General features: G+C 48.4%; 1 protein-coding gene across 1 annotated transcript in view; it reads right to left on the reverse strand.

Moving 5' to 3' along the window:
- ARHGAP10 (Rho GTPase activating protein 10) overlaps positions 1 to 17,965 on the reverse strand; it is a 219,264-nt gene that overhangs the window by 73,208 nt on the left and 128,091 nt on the right. Inside the window, exons 14-16 of the mRNA XM_056118966.1 lie at positions 13,894 to 13,968; positions 5,706 to 5,793; positions 267 to 325 (exon numbers count right to left, since the gene is read on the reverse strand). Of these exons, the coding sequence (XP_055974941.1) occupies positions 267 to 325; positions 5,706 to 5,793; positions 13,894 to 13,968 (222 nt within the window). The remainder of the gene's footprint in view (positions 1 to 266; positions 326 to 5,705; positions 5,794 to 13,893; positions 13,969 to 17,965) is intronic.

The raw sequence follows: 17,965 nt of genomic DNA on the forward strand, positions 1-17,965 counted from the left end.
AACACGAACTGTAACAATACTACCTTAATTTTTTATGTGAAAGTGTCAGCACAGGGCCAGAGAGGTAGTACAGCGGGAAAGGCGTTTGCCTGGCACATGGCTGATTTGAGTTTGATACCCAGCATTCCATACGGTCCCCTGAGCACCTCCAGGAGTAATTCCTGAGTGCAGAACCAGGAGTAACCCCTGAGCAACACGAAGTGTGACCCAAACCACCAAAAAAAAAAAAAAAATGAAACTCTACAGCCTCTCTACGTGATACTTACTGGCTGGTACAATGAAGTCTCCGTGTAACTCATAGGTCATGAGAGGCTCCGGCAGACTCCTGTGTGAAAGAGACGACTCACAATCACCAAACACATCCAGACAAGTCACCACGCTGCATACATTTTTCAGTAAAGAAATTAATTATGCTCTGCCTTTCTTAATTTACACAGAAAACTTCCCCCCGGGAATACTTTTACATATCAAAAAGAGACATAAATCAAATGAATTATTAAGTGTTTTTCTGCACAGGGAGCTATCAAAGGGTAAGCTGTGACAAATTCTTATCTGATCGAAGTTCATACTCAGTCCGGGAAAGTACCTTTACGTAAACACATCTGAGTTTATATGTGAAACTTCCTCCCATAAGATCATGTTTTTAAAAATCAACACTCTAACCAGAAGCGTGCCTATCATTTTGAAAATCATCTCTAAGATATTAACTGATGGTGGTATAGAAAACTGTGTGAAAGATTACATAAACTTAAATAAAATCCTCCTCCATCCTATGTCGGTTACAAAATATGAGATTAAACTTTGGCTTGTGCCTATGAATTTTTTTTAAAAAAGATAATATCTATGGACAGCAAAAACAAACAAAAAAAACACATTTTTTAATTTCAAAAAAAACCAGATTATAAAAACAGCAGTATGTTTTAGCCTGTGGTGGGCAAAATGCTATACAGTTCGATCGATTTTTATATACAGCTTAAGTTTTAAAACACTAACTTTCCAAACTTCTTAAGGAGCTTTCACATAGACTAAGCAGCAATCTGAAATCTGTATAGCCTTTCTGGAGGATTATACTAAGAACCTTTAAAATATTTAAAACACACAGTCCAGAAAATTCATCTTCGAAAGCTTACCAAAGAAAGATTCACACTCCCCTTCCCCCCTCAAAAAAAAAAAAAAACCCTTTAAACATATGCAAAAGTCAAGAAAAATGCCAGGCATAACAGAGGTTGTTTCATACACTGCCTAAAATTCTTTTTAAATTCAATACACACAGGCAGGAAGTCAGGGTTGGGGAGACAACCCAGAGGGCTGGCATACAGGCTCTGCAGGCGGGCGGCTGGGGTCCATCCTCAGAAACACCTGGACCACAAGCACTGCCGAGGGCCACCCCGAAGCATCTCTATGACTCGTTCCTACAGCGCCCACCCCACCCCACAAAAAAAAAAAACCAAAACCAAGATTTATGTTTCAAAAGAGAACATACTTTTGCAGATGAATCATAATAAATACAAATTAATATATTGCAGGCCAGCGGCTGCCTAAGGATGAAAGAAGAAAGGGGGAAGGTGGGAGAGAAGGATTCCCGGGGGGCACAAGGGGATTCGGGGGACTGATGGTCTGGATCACACACAACAGGAATCAGCAGGGCCTTGGAATGGGCTCGCCTCGGCCCCTCCGTCTCTCCACACCCACCATGCGAGGGAGATGCTAACAGCAGTGCCCAGGCCTAGCAGCCAAGGAAGGCACAATCTCTGCGGTTCTGAGTCAAAAATCCCAATGGGCCGCTCAGGAGGAACCAGAGAGCAAAGGAGAAAGGAAAAGCACCGAGGTATTGGCAAAAAGAGGCTTCCGGAAACCAGAAAGTATTTCGTGTTTCTGGTTGGACTCCAAAGACTACAGCCATCGTGGACGGGGCGAGCCAGGCAATACAGCCTGGAAAGTTCTTCACCATCGCCCATTGTGGAGCCCAAGAGTAAGAAGGCCCCGGCCCCCTCTCTGCTACCTGTGGGGCTGGGGCTGTAAATCCAAACATTTACCCACGCTGACATCATCACCACCTGAAACTCCCATTCCACATCACAGACGTTAAAAGCGTGTCCTAGGCAACCTCCGTTTCCTAAAATAACAGCCCCTCCATCCTCTGACCATGGGGAACCACTGTAAAGACATTACTGGGGGATAGGGGGAGCTGGAGCAATAGTACAGCAGGTAGGGCGTTTGCCTTGCACGCGGCCGACCTGGGTTCGATTCCCAGCACCCCATATGGTCCCCTGAGCATCGCCAGGAGTAATTCCTGAGTGCCTGAGCCAGGAGTAACCCCTGAGCATCGCTGGGTATGACCCAAAAAGCAAAAGCAGAAAAAAAAAGACATTACTGGGGACCAGAAGGATGGTGTGACAAAATCAGTTGAGATGCTGGGACAATACAAGTTTCGAATCAGAGAGGGAGAAGGGGGGAGGTGTGCCGAGGTCCACGGCTCTCAGGCATCCTTCTCCCTCACCCAAAGTCCAGTTTCTTCCCTCCTGTATTTCACGGGTTTGGCTATTTCCTTTCTCCCACCCCCCCCAAAAAAAAGATGCGTGGGTTGTTTGCAGTGAGACAATTCAAGGGCACCAGCTCTCGTGGTGAGAAAAGAGATGATCGGTGGCTCATATCACGACACCCAGGGGACAGAGCTGGGATTCCAGACCCTAGAGGTGGGTTCCAGAGACCACACTCCTAACCAGAGGGTCCTGGACTATCTGGCCTGCAGTTCCTGGTCCTTTCTTTTTCCTTCCAGTTTTGGGGTGACAGCTGGCAGGGCCCAGGGCGAACCACAGGTGGTACGGAGACAGAAGCAGGTGAGTCACGGGAGAACGCTTTCAGCCCGCTGCCAGGCCTCCAGCAAATTTGCAGGAACAACAACAAAAACACTCGGTCCCTGAAAATTCATCTTCTCTAAGTCAAAAAAGAGAAAGCACCATCCAAAGGGACATGTGGCCACTATCGGCCCTGGATGGTCTCAGAACCCCCTTGGGGGTGACTGTGCCCTCCTTATAAACAGCTCCTGACACCCACTGCGTCACTTCCTGTGCCAAAACAAAGGTCTGACTCGGGCACTGCTGTGCCGCCCAAGTGCTGGTAAGTGAAAATCTGGTTTTCTCCCACTCAAGTCTCACCAGAAAAAAAGTGTCAGCGGGGGCTAAAAATACCATTGAAAGGTGGGGGGAGAAGAACAAGCTCATTCCCCAGGCCGCCAAAGGCACTGACGCTCACCAATAATCAGCTTAGCGCTGTACTTAGTGAGAACATCGATGCCATTAGGAGCAAAGGCACAGCTGGTTCCTGGGGGCCACGCTCGCCTGGAAGTGGGATTGGATGAGATGCTCCGAGACCGGGAGTGAAAAAGGCAGAAAGGCAGCACGAGGCTGAGGACCACGGCAGGCTCGCTTCAGAAGTTTCAAGAACCAAAAGGACGGGGGCTGGAGAAATGGCACAGCAGGAAAGGGGCTCGCCTTGCATGCAGCTGGCCCGGGTTCAATCCCCAGCTCCACAGATGGTCCCTTAAGCACGGCCCAGTGTGATCCCTGAGCACATAACCAGGAGTCAGCTCTGAGCACTGCAGAGTGTGGCCAAAAAAAACGTAGGGGAAGAAAAAGAATTAAAGACCCAACAGAACCATAACTTAAAAATCAGGTCACGGATAGGGCTGGAGAGAAAGGACTCAGGTTAAGGTGCTGGCCCACATGCTATGGATGGGCTGCCTGTCTGAGTCCCAATATGTGGTCCCCTGGGGAGTGAGGGGGGCCCAGGATACTGGAGCATCCTCAGGCCCAGCGAGACCAAGCTGGGGAGAAACCCCCAATGCCAAGTTCCCCTGGGAAGGTCCCTCCCAAAAGAAAGAATGATTGTCATGTTTGTTTCCCATTTGTTTTATTTATTTTTCACTCTACAGACTGACTCTCTGTCTAACCGCAAGCATTGAGTGCCCCCCTTTTTTTTTGTTTGCTTTTTGGTTTGATTTTTGTTTGGGAGGCTACCCCGGGCGATTCTCAGGGCTCTGCATGAGGCATCTTTCAAAAAGATGTAAAAAATTGTTCTAGATACTAAGACATGCTATAAGTCATAACAAAAAAAAGATAAAATGGTCTCAATTCAGAGACAAAAAAAAAAAAAAAACCACTCCTGGCGGTGCTCAGGGGATCCAGTGGGATGCCAGGGATGGAACTCAGGTTGGCTTTGTTCGAGGCAAATGTATCATCACTTAGGCCCATTAAGTCACTTCCTTGAACGAACCCAAGTAAAATTTCAGACTTGCTGAGCGCACTTTTTCTTGCCTAGTGCTCTCTGATCACTACAATAAGTACAAAATTAAGTTTATCTAAGATCCTCACCTAGCAATAAATTTCTCAAATAGCTTTGCTTTTTTCAATTTTATGATTGTCAGCCTTTAAATATCAATGACTTATTTTTTTTTCTTTTTTGGGTTTTTTAGACCACACCTGGTAAAGTTCAGGAGTCACTCCTGGCACTGCTCAGGGGACCATATGGGGTGCCAGGGATCGAACCCCAGTAGGTGGTGTGCAAGGCAAATGCCCTACCTGCTGTACTACCCCTCAGCCCCTCAGCACAAATTCTATGTTAGCTCGTGGAGGGAAAAGAGGGCTTATGGGGCCATACAGTTGTTTTGCATGCTCAACTCTTAGGCCAATGATAGAAATTCTGCATTTATACTTTTCCATGTCAGCTTCCAAACTTCTAATAGTAGTTTAAATAATATATAAAATTCTAAATAAGATACATAATGTAATACATAGAGTATATATTTAATGCCTGAAGAGAACAAATTTGCAAAAGAACAAGTTTGCAAATGCAGTTGTGGGAGAGTTAGGCAAACCCAACGAAGTCAAGAGTTTAGTTATACTCAGCTGCAGGCTGACTTTAGGTTGACCTCGTGACCACTCACCACTTTCCGACTAGCCAGTATCAATGATTTAAATTCAAACTGAAATATCTTTGCTTTGTCCAAAAACAAGGAGGCTGGGCTGGAGAGATAGCATAGCGGGTAGGGCGTTTGCCTTGCACACGGCCAACCCGGGTTCGATTCCCAGCATCCCATATGGTCCCCTGAGCACCGCCAGGAGTAACTCCTGAGTGCAGAGCCAGGAGTAACCCCTGTGCATCGCCGAGTGTGCCAGGTTTGACCCCCCCAAAAAAAAAATAGAAAAAAAAATACCCAAGGAGGCTCCTTCCTGCTTCTCTGCCTGACATGAGACCAAACCCAAGTCCCTTCCGATTCTGTTCAGTGTGGCTGACTTCAGAACCACTTCGTGTTCCCCTGCCAGCGCCTTCGGTTCCTGAGACACTGTTAGACAACTCAGAAATAGACTCTTTTATTTTTTTAATTTTTATAAGGGCCACCCCCAGGAGAGTTCAGCGAGTCTGGATACTTCCTTTGGGGATGTTCAACACAGCCAGCAATGCTGGGGTCCATGAGGGCCTCCCTGAGGTGGGGCCAGCACCAGAACTGAGGCCAGGCACATAAAAATACCTATGCGCTAACCCCTGAGCTACCTTCCTGGCCCCAGGTTCACTTTTCATTTAGGTTTCATTTAACTTCTTAGATTTAGGTGCAGAGTTTCTAGGGGTGTGGACCCCCCTAGGGGTGGGGACCCCCCCCGCCCTCCAAAACTGTCCATTCCTACATCTGCTAATAAGCTGCTTACCTCAAATACTGTTTTAGGGCACTTGTTATTGTCTTCACTTCCCAGTCTATGGAATTCTCCAGGTCTACCTCATTGCATGTCTTCACGTCTAGGGGACAAGAAAGAAAAAAGGAGTGAAAACAAAGAACACTTCAAGGCCCTCGTTAACATTGCATTTTTTTAGTTCGTAAGTGCTTCAGGTAATCTTTTTGTAAAATAATTTTATTTTTTTTATTCATTTACTTGAGCGGGAAGGAGAATTTAGGCTACCGTCAGTGGTTCTCAGGGCTGACTCCTGGCTCTGTGCTTTTAGGGATCACTCCTGGAAGTGCTCAGGTGCTCCAGATGGGGTGCCCCGGATGGAACCCAGGTCAGCCATATGCAAGGAAGCGCCTGCACCCATGACTGTCTCTCCAGCCCAAGTTCTATTTTTCAAATGGCCAAATCATGAATACTTAATTCTGTGGTTTCCTATTTGGAGAACACATTCTGCACAATTTCTCCTCACAAGTATACATACATCACCTATTACTAATTATTACAAACAACTCAGGAAAGTTTGTAATGGGAAGCAAATTGAAAGGGAAGGGCTGGGCTGGGAGCAGGAAAGAACTGGACACGGTGTCCAGTTCTGGCAACATCATAACTGAAGTCATGAAGAGCCACTTTTACTATGAGGACACAGTCTGTGGCTATGCCTCTGAGCAACTGTCGTTTTCTGGTGTAGTCACTGCTGTGCCCTGGGATGCAGGCAGAGCCCCCAGTGCAAAAGCACCATAATGGTGACAACAAGTCAGTGGTGGGTAGCGGGGGATTATTCTGTTCCTACACTTCCAATGCCTGCACTCTGCGTTTCTGGAAATTAATGCACGGTCAAGCAAAGTACAAACAGGATGATAGAGACAATTGACAACAGGCAGTATTGTTCACCTGAGCATGCACACACACACACACACACACACACACACACACACACACACACACACACTCCTCGAAGCAAGACTTAGCAGTCACCTCTGGGAAAACACTCCTAACATCCATTTTAAATACAAATCACTTCCTTTGTCCTCAGATGTATGTCAATGATGTGTTCCTTCCAAATGCCCCTGCAAATAGCTAGTAAGCTCTGCAGGAAAAGGATATGGTGTGTGGGGGGAGGGGGGGAGAGAAAGGGGATGAGGAGAGTGAGGAAAGAAAGAAGGAGAGAGGAGAGAGAGGAGAGAGAGAGAGAGAGAGAGAGAGAGAGAGAAGAAAACGAGTGTGTACTGGGAAGTTCCCCAGAGGAAACCATATGATTTGGTTGAAATCAGAGGACAGTGGGGAACAGCAGATCCCGGGGTCCAAGCATCTCTGCCCGGTGGAGAAGCTGTTCTGGCATCTGGGTCCAGCAATCCTGAGCCCCATGCGAGTCAGTTCTCAACCTAACTTGACTTCAAAGCTTCATCTGTAGCACAGAAAGAGCCAGAATGCTCTAGAGCTGAATCAAAGCAAATCCGGAGTGCAGACAGACTTGCCACAATGGCCACAGGAGCAAGCCTCAGCCGTGGGCAGCGGGGCTAGCCCTCAGGGAGGCAGCAGAAATGGGATGACCATTTCCGAAGACAAGCCTAATTTACTCCAGCACACAAAGAAAATAGAAATCACTGAGGTTTTATTTTCCCTTCGTTCTAGCCTAGTATCTCAACCAAGAACCCTTCCAAAAATTAAAAAAAAAAAATCTAATTGTTCGACATTTTATAGTTCTTTTATACTGGTATCTGGCTACTGTACTGTGTGACTGTTTCCTTCACACAAGCACGAAGCGGGAAGCCCCTGCGAAACAGGGCGCGGGGAATGGAGGCTTTCCGACCTCCGGGCATCAGCGGGCGGAAGAAGGGATGGCAGCTCAATGTTCTTCTCAGACTTTCGGAAGACCACGTCCCGCCAGAAGTGCTGGTTATTTCCCAGCCCTGTCACATGGAGTCAATTACTCCAGAGTCTGGCAGCTTTTTAAAGCCTTTCCACAGCTCTTGATTACAGCAACTGACAGCAATGCGCAATAAACTACAACAATGGCAATTGACACTGATTACATTTTGATCAGTTCCTGCGATTCCGAACTCATTTGTTACTCAGCTTGTCAGACAAGCCACAGATACACTCCAGAAATCAAATTAAGCACCCTGATTAAAGGTGTAATCCTTTATCACTGGGACTAAATAATTCTGCAGGAAGGCCTTTGCCAACCAATTACTCCAGTAACTGAATATTCTCTCTCTCATTAAATCAATTATTTAAATCTCATTTTAACATACAAGTCAGATAACATTTTCAATCAACTTGCTACCAGGAGAGAGAAAAAAAAAATCATCATTTTATAAACCAGGAGAGGCTTCTAGTAGAGGAAATCTTTTATTTTCCTCTTTCTGCCAAATGATCAGTCTATATTTTGAGAATCATATTCTTTCTATGGAAAAATAAGCCATCCTTTGAATTCATGGAATAAAAAGTAGCTGTCACATCAGAAGCTGATGACTACATGGCGTCTACACTACTAATCCTCTATTAACTCTGCACTGTTTTCAAATAACTCAATCATGCTGCACAGTTCCCTAAGATCAGCTGGGTATCCTGGGACAAGGGAAATTCGTTAGCAACTTATTTGGGATCCAAACTTTTAAATATTTTAAAAGCTTCAATCAGAACATATATAATAGATAAAATAGACATAGACACACACATATATACATATGTCACGGTCATGGTCCTCCCATTGTTCATCGATTTGCTCGAGCGGGCCCAGTAACGTCTCCATCGTGAGACTTGCTGTTACTGTGTTTGGCATATCGAACACGTCACCAGTAGCTTGCCAGGCTTTGCCGTGTGGGCTAGATACTCTTGGTAGCTTGCCGGGCTCTCCGAGGAATCGAACTCAGGTCGGCCAGGTCGGCTGCATGCAAGGCAAACGCACTATCTGCTGTGCTACATACATTAATATATTATGGTCAAAATTTTGCTCCTTTACTGACCAGGGGTTGATGCTGGCAATTAGAAATCAAAATCAGTTACTTCAGTTACTCTTTCCATAATTATACAACCCATGGTCAATTAAAAAAAAAAAACTGAGGTCCGGAGCGATTGTACAGCAAGTAGGGCATTTGCCTTGCACACAGCCACCTGGGTTCGATCCCCGACATTCCATATGGTCCCCCAAGCACCACCATGAGTAATTTCTGTGTGCAGAGCCAGGAGTAACCCCTGAGCATTTCTGGGTATGACCCAAAAAGCAAAAACAAATAAACAAACAAAAAACCCTGGGCATTTTTCCTGGCAACCCCATCAAAATGCATTGGACCAGCCCCACACTGAACCCTGATGCTGGTGCCTGGTGCATACCAGAACACTCAGCATGATGGAATGAATTGGGGAAGAATGCTTTTGGTGTGGGGGCGGGGAGGAGGCAGGGCAGGACCAATCCCGTCATGCTCAGTGGTGGTTCTCAGTTCAGGATTGAGTCTTGGCAGTGCTCAGGGGACCATATGTGGTGTCCCACAGGGTCGGGCAAAGTACCTAATCAGAGGCAAGTGCCTCGTGGGAATAGGCATCTACCCCAAAATCAGCACTGCTTTAGCTACAACGGTTTGGGGGTTGCTGGAGACTGCGCTCTGCCTTCCCCAGGCCACACAACTCTGAGGACGACCAGCGCCTGTTCCAGCCGAAGGAAGACTAAAGACTCGGCCATGTCAGAAAACTGGCTACGGTCAATGGCCGAGAGCATTTTATGTTGGCGGGAGGAAGGAGAATCAAGAGGGAAGTGGGGAGAGGGGACAGTGAAAGAACAAGGCAAACACTTGTGGGGACTTAATTGGTGGGGTGGGGCCTCCCCCAGTGGAGTCAGGGAGCCTGGGGCCACAGCAGTAACGCCCACTGCAGTGCAGAGAGGCCCCGAGGACACGGAGGCCACCAGGGGTCCTAATGTCTGAGAGAGCCACGTGGTGGTGGGATTGAACAGGGTCAGACACCCAGACCCTGGTACACTGCCCTGGCCCCGAGTTATCAGGGGGACAACACACCCACAAAAGCCAATAAGCAAATAGGGATCTTTGAGCAGACCGTGATTTGAGTACTGCTTACTGAATATTTTCGACTGTTCAAAAATAGTTTATGCAAAAAGGGCAAGAGGAAAATTGTTATCAAAATAAATCACTGGCTTCCAAGAACAACAGGGAACCAAGTAGAAGGAAGTTCCTGTCAAACCGAAAAGACAAAATGGCCTGGAAGATTTTATTTTTTTCTCAGGTACTTTAAAATTACAATTCTTTTCCATTTATGCAAAGAAAAATGCAGGACATACTAAATGTGTTTTGGGGGAAGAAAAGAATGTCAAACTGGACCAAAATGTATTAACTGGAGAAACAAATTTTTTCTTGAAAAAAAAAAACTGCCAGAGCAATATAAATGAACAAGATTATCAGAATTGACTTCTGGGAGAAGGCATTAGCTGGTTTGGAAGAGCCAAGATTAAAATCAGGCCGAGGGCTGGAGCGACAGTACAGTGGGTAGGGCGTTTGCCTTGCACATGGCCGACCTGGGTTCAATTCCCAGCATCCCATATAGTCCCCCGAGCACCACCAGGAGTAATTCCTGAGTGCAAAGCCAGCGGTAACCCCTGTGCTTCGCCGGATTTGACCCAAAAAAGTAATAATATTTAATTAAAATATTTTTAAAATAATAAAATAAAATCGGGCCAAGAAGGCTGAGCGCCCTGGAGTAAAAGAACACAGGCCCTGCAGGTATGAGGTCCCAAGTCTTGTTCCCAGACCTGATCTCAGCTCCCAGGCCCCAGGGAATCCAGCACCAGTGGGTGTGACCAGGTGGCCCCTGAGTACTCCAGGGAGTGACCCCCAAAAGGAAAACCTGTTAGGGGCTGAGAGAGTCCAGACATTAGTGCACTTGCTATGTACGCACCCAACCCACGTTCCATCCCTGGCACCACAAAGGGTCCCTTGAGCACCAGCAAGAGTGATCTCTGAGCACAGAGACAGGAGTAAGCAAGGTGCCAGCCAGCAGTAGCCCGAATACAAGAAAAACAAGGAAAAGGAGCCTTTTAAATTCCTTTTTTTTTTTAATCTCTGTAAATTCTTTCAAACAAGATTGCCATGTGGTGGGGAAGTCAAGGCTAAGACCAGCCAGCAAGAGTTTAGAGCTGTAGGAGCTGGAGAGATAGTACAGCAGGTAGAGCTGTTGCCCTACTGGAGACCGGGCCGGGTTCGATCCCCGGCATCCCATATGGTCCCCGAGCACCACCAGGAGTGATTCCTGAGTGCAGATTCAGGAGTAAGCTCTGAGCAACACCCAGTGTGACCCCCCCCATAAAAAATAGTTTAAAGTTATGCATAAGACCGTTCCAAATCTCAGACTCTTTTCCAGGGAAGAACAAAAGTGAGAGCAAAGCAAGGTTCTACGGAAACCTTAACTAGACCTTAACTAGAACCTTAACTCAAACTGAGTCTAGTTCCTGTTGGAGCAGGTAACCCACGTTGCCAGTGATAACCCTATAGAGACAGGTTCTGAGTTTGTGTCCGGAAATCTCCAGTTCAGACTCGGAATTTAAGTATCGATGAAGCAAAATCTAGTGTGCGACCCCCTTGAGAAGGGTTGCATCAGAAATTAAGGCATAGGAAGCGGCCTCTGGCGACGTGTCTCTCGCTAAAAAAAATCATACAGACTACAGGGCAGTTTCTCTACCGGCCACTTACATGGGGCGGTATCACCTTTCTGTCCCGCCTCTGGAGGCGAAAGGAATTTCCAAGTCATGAGTTGGGGTCAATTTTGATATTTCTCAGCACCTTGCCAGGTGAAGGCTCCTGGAGATCACCCCTGTCTCCTGCCCAGAGTTCAGGTTTCTAAGGACCGAGGAGATTAACACAGGGACAGCGTGTGCCACTGGTGGTGACGCCTGCTTGCCTGTGACTTAATACAAACTGCCCATGAGTGTCAACATGTTAAAAGCAAACTTTTTTTATTCCAGAGTCATACCCAGCGGCAGAGCCTGGCAAGTTCCCCGTAGCATATTCGATATGCCAAAAACAGTAACAAGTCTCACAATGGAGATGTTACTGGTGCCCGCACAAGCAAATCAATGAACAACAGGAGGACAGTGCTACAGTGCTACCCAGCGGTGCTCAAGCCTTATTACTGGCTCTGTGCTAAAAAAAAAAAAAAAAAACCCTCCTGGTGGGCTCAAGGGATCAGATGGGGTGCCAGGGACTGAACCCAGGTGGACCACATGCAGTGCAAATGCCCTACCCACCATACTATCACTTAGACTCCAGGAGCAAATTTTAAGTCAGCTCAACAATTTGAGGTGAGTCTGCTACCTGCCCCCCTTTTTTTCCCTGTTTTTGTTTCAGAACCATATCCGGCAATGCTCAGGGTTTACTCCTGGCTCTGCATTCAGGAATTACTCCTGGCAGTGCTCAGAGGATGCTATGGGATGCCGGGGTTACAAGGCAAGCGCCTTCCAGGCTGTACTCCAGCCCCTGCAACCAGCCCTTTCTAAAAACAGGCTGCTTATTCCCCATTAACATAAAAACTATTTCTAAGATCATGCAGGCAAGATGGTAAAACTCCTTCCAGCTTAACCACCACCAACAGTAACCAAAGAGAACCCATCGGGATGACCACAGAGACAGCCTGCTCTGGCAGTGTCTCTAGACTGGCCGCAACCCTGCAAGCATCGTGGCGACTAAGCAAACGGCACATGATGCCTTCCTGCCACGGTCCCCCAGCACCCTGGCCAACACCCCCTGGCCAATACCCCACAGTGCTGTCCGCCTGCAAGTGAGCCCAAAGAAGCCACTGCCGCCCCGTTAATCTCTTCCAGCTGCCATAGAGCAAGCTGAGCTGGTTTGCTCTGGAGACCGCTAACGGTCAAAAGGAAACTCCGGACTGCCCAAATCGCCCACGTTTCGCCAGAGCAGGAGGCAGACAGCCCCTGCACGCGAACGTCTCTATAAGAAGACTCTCCAGGACTGGAGCAATAGCATAGTGGGTAGGGCGTTTGTCTTGCACGCGGCCTGGATTCGATTCCCAGCATCCCATATGGTCCCCAGAGCACCACCAGGAGTAATTCCTGAGTGCAGAGCCAGGAGTAACCCCTGTGCATCACCAGGTGTGACCCAAAAAAGCAAAAAAAAAAAAAAAAAGACTTTCCAACTGCAGCAGTGTTTCCTATGGTTCACGGTTTTAAAGAAAGAATGAAAAATAGGGGTGAGGGGATGCACTGCTACTTACTAAACCCTCAATTCAAGTACAGCCCAAACAGGCCATCCTGTTGGTCAGGATTTCCCTTCGTTATCACCGGGGTTTCTGCTTCCTTTAAGGAGCTGCCCGCTACTACGTTTTAAGCTACAGTCGGGTTTAAACGAGTGGACGGCGTTCCTGAGGGTCCTGTAATCACCCTGACTCATTCCAGTGAGAGCGCAAAGGCGGGAATATTTAAGCGAGGTCAGAATAACAGTCCTGAGGGGCCCTTTAGCCTGAGCAGCCAGCCGGGTGTCTGTGAGGGGGCACTGAACCCACGCAGTGCGAAAGCACGCAAAAGCGCTTTGTCATTCACAGGAGTGCTGGGCTGAGGGACTGAGCTCACTGTCCGCCTCGCTCTCACTGTGTGATGGGCACAGATGGAGCACGCGTGTGGCTCTGAAAAGGAGGTGGGTGCCAGTGACACCAGCAGCCACAGCAAACAGCAACAGAGCCCCGAGACTCAGGCCAGCGCTGCCAAATGACAGTCAGGGAACCGCCGCCACCGCCGTGGACACAAACGCGTCCCAGCACTCAAAGGCCAGGAAGCCCGAGAGTCCCAGAGTCCAATGCCTCTGAGACTTCCCCTTCCTTTCCCTGCGTTCTCCTTTCTCCGAAAGTAGGGAGGGAGGGAGAGAGGAAGGAAGGGAGGGAGAGAGAGAGAATGGAGGAGAGGGAGAGAGGGAGGGAGAGAGAATGGGGGAGAGAGAGAGAGAGGTGGGTGGAGGAGAGTAAATCTGTACAGCAGCAAACACTGATCTACTCTCATCCTAACTGCCTCTACGTAGGGAGAAACAGGCTGGGCAGCAGAATCCAACGTGTGGCTTTCACGAGGAGGAACGTCCATGGCTGTGAAACATCAAGTTGTGAAGACAAATGAACATCAACAAACAACGCATGGAAAATGATGAGAAAAGAGGCATACCCATCAACATACTGAGAAGTCTCTGCACCTTTGAACTCACCCCCACAACTCTGTACAATCCTTGGTCGTTTATACCTATTGGAAGAGACAAGATGTTAGGAAGAGGCAGAGATCACATGTCACAAGTTACGGGCAAACAGTCGCTCTCCGATCTCCTGCTCAGTCTCACCAGGCCTGCCGCCTCTAACGGAAAAAAGGCAAAAATGGGGTTCACGGGCTGGAGCAATAGCACAGCGGGTAGGGCGTTTGTCTTGCACTCAGCAGACCTAGGTTCGATTCCCAGCATCCCACATGGTCCCCTGAGCACCACCAGGAGTAATTCCTGAGTGCATGAACCAGGAGTAACTCCTGTGCATCGCCAGGTGTGACCCAAAAAAGAAAAAAAAAATGGGGTTCACCAGAAGCCAAGCATTCACACAGCCACTTGCTCTAGCAGCTTGACATTCATGAACCGCGGCTGAAAAAGCATCGGAAACGGTGTGTTATGCGGACAACAAGGTCGTGAGTTCAAGAAGGTAAATGAGTCGGTGATGTTCCTGAAGCTTCGCCCGAATGCGCCAATGCGATTCGTGACTGGCATGTGTGTTGTTTGCTTGACATTTTTCTTGAAAAGTTTGAATCCTTTAAAAAGCAATGTGAAGTTTCGTTACCCGCCCCCCACCCCCGCCACCAAAAAATGAAAATTTTAATGTCATTTGGATGTTTTCTGAAGACCACTGAGATTCATTCAAAATAGGGACAGAACTGTTCTGGCTTTGGGGCAAGGGCTGCTCAGGTACTATCTGGGGTGACGATGAAGGACAGGCAAGCGAGATCTCGCTGCTACTGCCTTCTGCCTTCCTAGGGACCTGGGTATGAAGCATGACTCCAACAGGAAGACAGGAAACAAGGGATAAAGTTCTATTGTCCAACATCATCCTCACAGGAGCACGTGGGCTGGTTGGGATTCTGATTCACAAAGAGCAGCTGGGAAAAGCCCCTTGGGTGACAATCAAGAAACAGGGGTTCTCATTAGAGTTATGTCGGGAGACAGTTAAGGACCCCTTTGAAAGTGACATGCTGAAGGGAAGGGAAAGGCCCACCTCCCGTCTGCGGGAACAAGGGCTGGGGACAACCACAGCAAAAGCCTGATTCTCACTGAGCTCAAGCCTGAAGCCGGAAGGTATCACCCGCTGCTTTTTAACTTTGCTGAAAAAAACCCGCTCACAACAGAGAGAGAATAAAAGTACTTCCCCCCCCCCCCACAAAAAAAAACATGCCTTTATTATCTTTATTTCACAAGAGGCCAGAGCTATTGGCCAGGCTGTTTATTTCCTGCTGGACTAACAGAAAGCTGAAAGGAAGGGCATGAAGTGATGCCTCTAATCCCCCAGATTTCCACACAGAACAAGGCCACGGCCCCTGCCCCAAGAACGAATACTAGACAGAGCCTGGAGAGAGGGTTCCAGGTCACAGGCCAGCCTGAGTCTGGACACAACAGCAGCCAGGGACACCAGCACCCCAGCCACGGGGACTGTCCTCAGCCCTGCCCCAGCCCTGCCCCCTGGACAGCTCAGCACGTGCCCCACGGGGCTCCTGCAACTGCTTACTCCAGACACTGAGAACAGCTTTTTCTCCTTTTCTCTCCTTGTTACTGATTTGTTCTTACTCCTATAAGCTGCTCAGCACTCCTATGTCAGACACAGGTGGATTCTGGGATACACACACACATACACACACACATACACACACTCACACACTCACATACACACACTCACATACACACAGTCACACATACTCACACACTCAACATACACACACACATACACACACACTCACACATACACATACTCACATACACACAGTCACACATAATCACACATACACACACATTCACACACACATATTCACACACTCACGCACATTCACACATACACACTCACACATACACACTCACACACACACACTTACACATACACTCACACACACACACACACACTCATAATCTGGCATCCCCGCCCCCACACCGTCAAGCCTGAGCTGCACTTTGAAGTAAGACTTTGCGATGTGACCATGAAACCAAGTGGGCTCGTCAGGCGGCCCCTCGCCAGCTGCTGTCCTAAAGAGGAGATGGCACGGCCCGGATCCCATTCCCAGCACCACCTGGTCTTGGACATGGCCGGGCACAGTCCTCGGGTGACCCAGGGGGCCCCAATACTGCAGGGCTCAAGCTACACCACAGACTCATAACCTGGGGTTGAACCAAGGGTCCAAGTGGCCAAGCAGGTGATCTGGGACCCCCTGAGCAGCACTTGGGAAACCTCACCCCCCAAAAAAATCAGAGATTAGCACCCAGAGCCTTAGAGAGCAAGGGGACAGGTGAAGACAGGAGAAAAGGCCCCTCTACCGGCCGAGGTGGGGGGAGCAGAACCAAGACACCAAATACCTCCACCTCAGATCCCCCGACCCAAGAGAGAGCAAAGAGCAGCGGCGGGTGTACCCTGCCCGGGGCTCCATCACCACTGAGAAGCACGTCTTCTCCCTCAGTGACGTCCACAAAACCCCCAGAACCAGGCACACGACGAAGGCTGACACCCTTTGCATCTGGACAAGTCGACACCCAAATCCAGAGGACAGGAGTGGCCGGGCAGCACCGCCCGACCTTAGAGACGAGTGTAGGGATCAGGATTGAGGTGTGGAGAGTGGGAGGGAGGAAAGGAAGAAGATTCAGAAGCACACAGATTCCAATGAGCACCTGCAAGCCGCAGCCCCAGAGTCTTAAAGGTGGTGGATTTTTTTTTCAGTGAATCCAACTCTCTGTAATTGCTTGATTACCCTGAAATTGTTTGACCTCGAGGCCACACGAGCAAGACATGGCCTCCAAGTCAAACCCAGGTGCCTCTAAGAGAAGTACCTCCAATGAGAAATAGATTGAGAAGAATGTTCCCCCCGAAAACCAGCATTGTGTGGTGCTGGAAATTACTATCAGATAACTGACCAAGTTCAGATTCATCAACCTGAGCAGAGTTAACTGCTCATATGCATAAGGGAAGGGCCAAGTGGGGTCCGTGTTCTCCGGCATGGTTTCCCCTTCAAGATGTTTAAATAAACCCCCTATCGAAATGCAGGAGCTTCCATTTCTGCTCCTTGGTTCCGAGTTCTGACAGGCTGGGGAACCCAAAACACACTTCCACATCTCTGGACACATCTGTGATAGAGACTGAGAGAATAAATACACTCCGTAAATTCATCAACCCTGCGAAGCTTTCCTCCCAGTGTCCACTTCCCGGCCAGTGGGGTCACTATTCCTTTGTTTATTCTGGGGTGACACCCAGCTAGGCTAAGGATCACTGCCAAATCTGCGTGGAGGGATCCCAGTCCAGGCAGTGCCCCAGGACCACAGGTGGGTGCCAGGGATGGAGCCCCCGTGGGCATCTCTCCAGCCCAACTGATGACGTGCAGTAGAATCTTACCCGTACCCTGAATTTCTCTCTTTTTCCGAATGCAATAGGAAGGATGTCAGTGTGGCAGGTGGGCTGGGGACCCCAGAGGCCCCTGCCAGAACAAGTCAGAAGCAGAAGGAAACTGGAACTTTGGGTGACCGATCAATCCCACAACCCAGCTATGGTGGAGGCGAGGGGTGGGGTGGGGACCCATATTAGGGAACACAGGGAACCTAGTGGCGTCAAGAGATGACACGTCCCAGAGACGCCTGCACAAGAGCAAGGGAATGTGGCTCACTGACTAAGCATTGCAAATTTTTTGACCAAAAAAAAAAAAACCACTTTTTTTTTTGCAAAGAAATATGATGTAACCATTATGAGACACTTTTTCTTAAATAATTGTTCCAGCATTAAAAATAATTTATTACTGGGGCTGGAGCGATAGCACAGCGGGTAGGGTATTTGCCTTGCATGCAGCCCATCCGAGTTCGATTCCCAGCATACCATATGGTCCCCCGAGCACCGCCAGGAGCAATTCCTGAGTGCATGAGCCAGGAGTAACCCCTGAGCATTGCCGGGTGTGACCCAAAAAGCAAAAAAAAAAAAATTTATTACTGGGGGCCAGAGATAGTACAGCCAGCAGGGCACTT

This window comes from Sorex fumeus, unplaced genomic scaffold (assembly GCF_029834395.1).
Source record: "Sorex fumeus unplaced genomic scaffold, SorFum_2.1 ptg000039l, whole genome shotgun sequence".
NCBI classification, from domain to species: domain Eukaryota; kingdom Metazoa; phylum Chordata; class Mammalia; order Eulipotyphla; family Soricidae; genus Sorex; species Sorex fumeus.